Here is a 7,985-nt window from a genome sequence, read left to right on the forward strand (position 1 = left end):
TCCTAGTTTTGTGTCTTGTTATTATTGCTTAGACTTATATCCCACCTCATCTGGAAAGGTCCAGAGTGGCTTACATGAACAGACAAGCAACACACTAGCTAGAAACAGGAGGGATTGAAAAACCCCAGCCCAGACAGACTGGTTTGGCGGAGGCCTGGCATCCTAGGACCAGCTCTTCCATTTGCATGTGTATCAATTAACTAAACCAGAACGGCTAGTCCATGGCAGCGGAGATGAGCTTACATTGTTCCTTGCTCATAGGAAGGGAAAGTGTTGGCCACCATGAAGACATCTGCCTTCATCATCGGCACAAGCCTGCTCCTGTTTGGTGCCTTCAGCAATTCTGCCGTCTGGTAAGACCATGCAACCACCGTGGCTTCGTGGATCTCACTGGGGAGCGGGGAAATGGGGGTCACAACTTTGATAACAACGTGTTGAACGTTGTGTGATTGTGAGGATTTCTCCCCGCAGGGCCAGGCAGAAGAGCTGGGAGCCTGCAGACCATTTCTGGCAGACGCAATGGCAGAAAGTTTACCGCCTCTTTGGTGGGAATGAACAGGCCATTTACTTTTCGGGTGAGTCGCTTTCAAACGACACTGTCCTCTGCATGGCACTGCACTGGAAATGACTGCCGATCTCCCGAGACTCCTATTTATTCATAAGCGCCTGTCCCTTGCTTCTTTTCTTCTCTCTGCCACAGGGACGCTGCTGGTCCCATTCCTTGTGTTTTGGTGCGTTAATGGAGTCTATATGGTGGCTGATGTGACCGGCAAGCCCAATTTCATCACCCGTTACCGAATTCAGCTAGGGAAAAATGACCCCGTACGTATTTCTCACTGTTTCCAAAGCTGGAGGAATAACTCCCGCACTTCCTCAGCCTAAGGGGAAAGAGAAAGGGAGCAGGACCCTTCACTGGGATAGTGGCTTGGCACTGAGATTTCGAATCCATTCTCAGCAATATGTTCTGTGCACAGCCACGGGCAAGTCAGCCACTTTCTGTATCTGCTCCCATATCTATGAAACAAAGCCACTGCTTTCTTTCATGTCTAACTTGCTCATGTCATTTGAAAGTATTTCAGGGGATAGGGCTATTTTTCTTATGTATCTGCACTACCCAGACCTGGACCAGGGTCTCTGTGGGTTCATATGCCATTAGTATAGCATGTCAGTGCCAAAAAAAGAAAAGCAGAGGGTAGGAAATGCAGCACGGGGTGCAGGGGTGCATAGGCACTAGGTTTGGTAGTTCATAGGCACTTTGTGAGGAGGGAAGGGCTGTATCCTCTGGCCTTCTGCTTTCAGGAAGGACACAGATGTCTAAGAGGAGCAAGGCTTGCACGTTTCCTTTCCATTGGCCTTCCACAGTGCACAGGTGCACCAGTGCCCTCCTCCCCACTGTGTGCTGCAGTATACTAGCTAGAACCGGGGGATTGCTTATATTCACCTTGCATCTCAGAGGCTTCCTCATAATGAATAAACCTGTCCTTAAGTGCAAACAAAGGTCTCTGGGTAGATGTGATATCTTTTATTAGTATTAGTCTAGGGATATAGGCAGACAAGGGTCTTGGTGTAGCTGTGATATGCAAAGTGAGGCGTCTGGAGTACAGTTGTGCACTTGTCAAAACAGTCCAGGGTTATGTGTAGCTGTGTAAGCACATTGCACAACGCTGCTCTGCACCCATCATGATCCACTCCAAAAGCACCGGAGAGGCTCAGCCCACCTTGGGAATTACCAGGCTTCACTAAAGATGGTTACAGCTTCTTTGAAAGTGCTGGGACAAGTGCAGAGGCCAAATTACACACCCCTGGCAGGCTGATGATCTCAAGAAGATCTGTATTAAGATCTGTTAGAAAGTTCAAGTTAGAAAGTTCCCAGTTGGATGTCCTGCAGGTGTAAACCAGAAGCAGGCTGCCCTTGTGAAAGAAGGATCCTGAAATAAGAGACTCATTGATGTTGAGACACATGGGTGGATCTATCGCTGTTTTTATTAGGGCAAGACAGAGCAAGACCCGAGAAGCATGCCTGGGACTATGCCCCTCCTGTGAGAAGGGGGTGTTTGAGTAGGTGCATGTGTTTTCCCTCACCCATAGTTGACTCCCATTCTCTGTTTCTGGCAGCTTTTAAATAATGGGGAGTGCCAGAAAACACCATGACCAGGCAAGCCAGAGCAACTTACAGCCAGAGCAATGCGAAAAGTTCCTGACCTACTTCCGACAAGGAGGTGGAAAGCATCCTCTGTGGATGGTAAACAATGCATGATTTGCTGCTTTGCAGTGAAACACATGCCTGTTGACTTAGGCGTTCATCCCTTGCACCAGCCCTGTGAGTTAAGCACCAGCGGGAACCCCAGGGCAGCCAGACAGTAGTGAAGCAACCGAGCTATCCCAGTGTAGAAGGCCTTTGAGTCTTGACAAAGGACCCCTCCTCTTAGCCCCAAACCCCCAGGGTTTCATTTTGGTCACCAAGCTCATCTCTCCTCTACTCATGTAGGTGGATACAAAAAAGCTGCTCCAGGCTGTTCGCACAGTGCTGTTTAATTTGTTCTTCATCTCTGTCCCGCTGGTGGTGCTCACTTTCCCCATCGTGAAATGGTGGGGGGACCCTTGCAGAGAAGAATTGCCCACCTTCAGATGGGTCCTCATAGAGCTGCTCATCTTTGGCCTGGTAGAGGAAATTCTCTTCTACTATTCACACCGGTGAGTTGGGCAGGACCTGAGCAGGGGAACGGGCCTCCGCGCTGTTATAGCTTAAGACTGAAAAGAAGGGCAACAAAAATGGTTTGGCGGGGCTGGGGCACGTGACTTGTAAGGACAGGCTGAGGGAAGTGGGCTTATTTAGTCTGGAGAAAAGAAGACCTGAAGGGGATTGAATAGCAGCCTTCACCTCCCTGCAGGTGGGCTGCAAAGAGGATGGAGCTGGGCTGGTCTCAGTGGGGGCAGATGACAGGACAAGGAGCAATGGGCTCACATTGCAGCAAGGCAAGTTGAAGTTGGATATTAGGAAAAACTTTCTCATGAGGAGGGTGTGAGAGAATCCACTTCCAGCCTCCTCTCTTCGGGGGTGGTCTGTTCCCCCTCTCACTCTCATGTGTCTATCAATCCGGTTGGGGTTGGTAGGCATCCAACTCGCTGCCATTGCCTACGCGACTGGCCTTAGGTAAGGTGATGTGAATTTAACCTCTCTATTGTCTTGAGCTCTGACTTCATGACATAGGGGCAGGGGCTTATGCACATGTCACTCCATTAGGCAACTGCAATGTTTTTCAAATTAATTGGCTAGCATCAAATAACACCTGTCCCTGACTGGGTCCAGGTAGTGAGGTCAGGAGGGCTATTTAAGAGGGCATTTAATGGGCAGGCATTTTAAAACACACAGAAGCACAGACCGCCGCAGCTCGCTCTCATTCTCTGGATGCAAAAGTGAGTAACTTAACAGAAACTTAACTAGGAACTTAGTTGACTGTAATCTAGTCGCGTATCAAAAGGCTGACAAACCACTCAGATTTGCTCAAGGTTGGTTTTCTTCCTATATTTTGCTACTTCCCCACCCTATCCCTCTTGGATCAATAAATCTACCTGTTTTAGCATGCCTCGCTGTGTGTGCTTAAGAGGGAAAGGACCCACTAAGGTGGGCTCAGCTATTTTACTTTCCTTTTGCATGGGAAGCTGCTGGTGACAGCTTCAGGCTAATAGAAACACCCCCAAATCCCAAGGTGTACAGGGCCTGTGTATCCCAGGTGGCACAGGGCCCAGACAAAGACCTGAGCCCGGGTGGTGGCAGCAGTACGCCAAGCTTGCAGGTGTGCTCCAGGGAGGGGGTCGGCCAGATGTGAGCCACCCCAAGGGAGGCACTTGAAGCTTGGTTTTTGGTGGGGTGCAGTGAGGCGGGTGGTTCAGCACAGGAGCATCTCCTACTGGGATGTGAAGCACTGGAACAGGTTGCCCAGAGAGGTGGTGGACTCTCCCTCCTTGGAGGTTTTTAAAACCCAGCTAGACAAAGCCTTGATTGGGACGATCTAGTTGTGGCTGGTCCTGGTTTGAGCAGGAGGTTGGACTAGATGTCCAACCTGACATCCCCTCCAATCCTCATTTTCTACAGTTCTCTGACTAGGTCACAGGCTAAAAAAAGCACTTCATTGCATGACTTCTTTACGTAGCGCTAGCGCCCCAGAGAGCCAGGAGCTGGGTTCTTTCTCATGTGCAGTTTGCTTATATCTAAAGTCAACCAATGCAAGGTAAAGGACAACTTCCCTTCTGCAAAGCAGTCATAGGATTAAACGCACGTTGAAGACAACCCCGGGGCCAGAGCCTAGGACCCAGAAGTCCTTCTATCCTGGGGTAGCAGGGGCTACTAGTGGCTCCTTTTCCCCAGAAGGGGCGAGGTCTTTTAACGGCCTTTAATACAGATACCTTAGAAGAGCTAGTTATCTGTCTACTTTGGACCCCTATCTGTTGATTACATAGGTGTACAAGCAAGGATAAGGCCCCACCCATCTTAACATGCTGCATCCAGGCTTAGCTTCTGCATGGTTATCATTTACTGGATTTAACAGGCAGACTTCTGGTTCTCTCTGTTCAGGCTTTTTCATCACCCACTTCTGTATAAGCACATACACAAGAAGCACCATGAATGGACAGCCCCTGTGAGCGTGGTCGCCCTGTACAGCCATCCAGTCGAGCACCTGGTAAGTGGACTCTCTGGGGGCTACTGCCCAAGGACCAGTCACGTAGACCCCATCACAGAGCGAATGCAATGGAGAAGACCACCTGCCCGCTTGCCCCTTTCTTCTGGGGAATCCCATAATGGCAGGAAAGGCCCAAGGTAAGGCCTCCTGAGTGCATGTGCATGCTACTTCTGGAGATGCAGCTAAGGCCAGGATTTTAGCAAGGGAAATTATAGGAAACATCATGGCAGACGCACGGGGGGAACGTTCAGAGAAAAGCAACCTCCGAGTGTGTATGGCGGCTAAATACATCCCTGTCGAGAGTTGCCCCCCACCCTGAACAGCATCTCACAAGAGTTGTAGTGTGGAAAGCTAACACCTCCCTCCCAGCCTTTCCTAATTGCCAATGTCCTTGGCCGAACGACATCTCCCATGATCTGATGTGGTGCCCTGGGCACTCCCAGGAGGCAGGGAGCTACATCAGGGTCAACGGAGCTACATCAGGGTCCTGGCTCCTGCAACAGCATAGGTGCACCCACTAGCTGTGGGTTTTTGTCTAGCTACACGACCTCCAGGCAGGAGGTAGGCTACTGGACATACACAGGAGCTGCAGGGGCATGGCTGCAGGGTAATAGCATTGCAAACTGTGTATAAGCCGTCCCACGGGAGCAGGAAATCACCTTGATAGATGGAGGGAGGCAAGGATGAAACCTCCTGCTCAGAGAGCAAACGAACAGGGGCTTGCCTTCCTGCAGGGGAGATACCATGAGGGGGTTATTGGTCAAGGTGGTTTTAATTACCTGGCAGGGGAGAGCCCTGTCTTTTCAGCCTTGAGTGACTTGGTGTAGTTAGAGGGTGAAGGCCTGTCCTGTGCACTGTGGGCAGGCTGACCCCTGCGAGTGTCTACAAATGCCCCCAACTGTGAGGATCTCTGCTACACAATTTATGGTCATGGGGCATTGCTCTCTAGCTTGCTCCTTTGGCCTTTTAGAGCAAGGGGCAGGCAAGACTAGGGGGGCTTCTGAAGGAGCCTGGCTTGCAGCGATGGGCTCAGGTGGATAAAGTATATGGGCCTTGAGCAAAGCCTGTTGGTTCTTTGGAGCAGCCCTTTCAAGGACAGTAAGCTGCACAAAGCAGGATCTCTCTCTGGGACTGCCCCACAACTGCTAATAGACAGGTCCCAGCCTCTGAGGGCAACTGCAGGGAGAAGAGATGGGATTTGGACCAGCCGAGCAGAGAGTTTAATGTGGCAGACTTATTTTTAAATCTTAGCTCTCCAACACGTTACCCGTGCTGTTTGGGCCAATCCTCCTGCGATCCCATATCACTTCAACTATGTTGTGGGTCTGCATTGCACTCGCGGTGACCAGCATCTCGCACTGTGGCTACCACTTGCCCTTTCTCCCCTCGCCGGAGTTTCACGACTTCCATCACCTCAAGTAAGTCCCTTATACTGGCTCTGTAGTGCCTCTTCTCTGGGCATGGGGTCACCCCCATCCCTGGTGGATCTGAAAGCGGTCAATAAGTAAGGAGAGCCTGTGAACACAGGTGAATTAGCCAAATAAGGCAGTGCAGATATGCTTTTAGCCTTAACATGTATAAGCAGACATCAGAACCGAGTGGGTTACACTACAGAGGACTGGCTTCTCAACCCGGCTCAGGGACTGATGCTTTCTGCAACCTTCAGACTCATCACTTACTGTTTTCTGTGGCTCTTGGTTAGTCAAGCTGGACTCTGAGCTGCAGAGCAGAAAACAATAGGCCCCTTGGGTTGTACCCAGAAAAGAGGGCAAGCTGCAGCTCAGGAGACGTTGCCTGGGCTGTTGCAATCTTCAGCATCAAGCATCTGTTTGCAGAGGATCTTCTGGGTAGCTGGACTGCTGCTGCCTAGAGCAGCAGGGGAACGCTGCACCTGGCATGTCCGTGCAACAGGGAGGGAGGACAAAAACTGGTTTAGCTCAGGAAATGCTGAACAGGACTGCTGGAGCTCCACGCGGGAGATGGGGCTCAAGAGCAGAGGGAAAACAGCTGCACCAGGCTGTGGTGATCACACTATAATCATGCTACCTGCACTTCTTCTCTGGTCACCAGGTTCAATCAGTGCTACGGCGTCGTGGGGATCCTGGACTATTTGCATGGAACGGACACGCTTTTTAAGCAAAGCCAGGCCTGTAAGGGACCCGACCCCATGCCTCGTGCTGGAAGCATCCCCGACTCCCCCAGGAAGGCGAAGTGAACCCCGCCCGCTGTCCAGGTGCTTTAGGTCTCAGCACCACGTGAGGGACTCAGGATGATTATTGCCCAATGATGTGCTAGAGAAGCAGTTATTAAATTAAAAAAGCAAATCACATGCAGCAGTTTTGCACTTGCTTCCCTGCGGCCTCCACCAGCGCAGCTCTGGGCAGCTTCGCGGCAGCTGGAGATCCTCCAGGAGCGGGCACAGGACCAGCTCAAATGGTCTGTGACCCATTCCCAAGGCAGCCCAGAGATGGTTGCTGCTTAGACATCTGCTTTTTGACCACCCACTTGAATTGTACTCCAAACCTGAAAATGGAAGTTTGCATCACTGTTTTACCACCCACGTTAGCCAGGATTTCCCAACCAGCCTGGCTACGACCTGCATTGGGAGATGTGCTTCTGTGACTGGTGCCATCTCATGCCAGCAGCCCCCCGGGCATGGGGGCATTGACTCTGAAAACTACCTGGCAATTCACTAAAAAAATATGATAACACCCAAATGAGATGTTCGATGGCATCTGTTCCCACCCTTGGCATACGCTGCACAAACTGGAACCACTGACTTGTTTGACTGTTAAAAGCAATTAATAGGCAAGATGAAAAAACAAAGCCAAGGTACTTTGAGAGCCTTTCCTTAGAGCCACCTGGAGCTCTGTAAAACAGCCAGGTACAATCACAGGACATAAGGACTGAAGGGACCTCTGGAGGTCACATCTAGTCCAACCCCCTGCTCCAAGCAGGACCAGCCCCAACTACATCATCCCAGCCAAGGTTTTGAGCTGGGCCTTAAGTCTCCAAGGATGGAGAGTGCACCACCTCTCTGGGTCACCTGTTCCAGTGCTTTACTACTTCCCTAGTGAGAAAGTTTTTTCCTAATATCCAACCTCAACTTGCCTTGCTGCAGCTTGAGCCCAATGCTCCTTGTCCTGTCATCTGCCCCCAGAGACCAGCCCAGCTCCATCCTCTTCGCAGCCCCCCAGCAGGGAGGTGAAGGCTGCTATCAAATCCCTCTTGAGTCTCCTCTTTTGCAGACTAAATCAGCCCAGCCTTGTTCAGACACTGCAAGGCTGGCCACCCCTCCCAGGG

General features: G+C 51.0%; 1 protein-coding gene and 1 pseudogene across 1 annotated transcript; both read left to right on the top strand.

Moving 5' to 3' along the window:
• Nucleotides 1-240: 240 nt before the first annotated feature.
• Nucleotides 241-7,647, top strand: FAXDC2 (fatty acid hydroxylase domain containing 2). Its single transcript, XM_025201002.1, has 7 exons — nt 241-353; nt 472-575; nt 701-822; nt 2,489-2,694; nt 4,577-4,682; nt 5,934-6,100; nt 6,753-7,647. Exons 1-7 carry the CDS (start codon nt 283-285, stop codon nt 6,895-6,897), a joined length of 921 nt encoding a protein of 306 aa, XP_025056787.1. The 5' UTR covers nt 241-282; the 3' UTR covers nt 6,898-7,647.
• Nucleotides 5,454-5,641, top strand: LOC112549860 (annotated as a pseudogene).
• Nucleotides 7,648-7,985: the final 338 nt, after the last annotated feature.

This window comes from Alligator sinensis, unplaced genomic scaffold (assembly GCF_000455745.1).
Source record: "Alligator sinensis unplaced genomic scaffold, ASM45574v1 scaffold550_1, whole genome shotgun sequence".
Lineage (NCBI taxonomy): Eukaryota > Metazoa > Chordata > Crocodylia > Alligatoridae > Alligator > Alligator sinensis.

What these genes read in the sequence shown, in the direction of transcription:
- FAXDC2 (XM_025201002.1), top strand. Translation starts at nt 283, where the DNA reads ATGAAGACATCTGCCTTCATCATCGGCACAAGCCTGCTCCTGTTTGGT. An exon ending in ACAGGCCATTTACTTTTCGG is followed by an intron (nt 576 to 700) that starts GTGAGTCGCTTT and finishes TCTCTGCCACAG; the next exon opens with GGACGCTGCTGGTCCCATTC. An exon ending in GCCATCCAGTCGAGCACCTG is followed by an intron (nt 4,683 to 5,933) that starts GTAAGTGGACTC and finishes TTTAAATCTTAG; the next exon opens with CTCTCCAACACGTTACCCGT.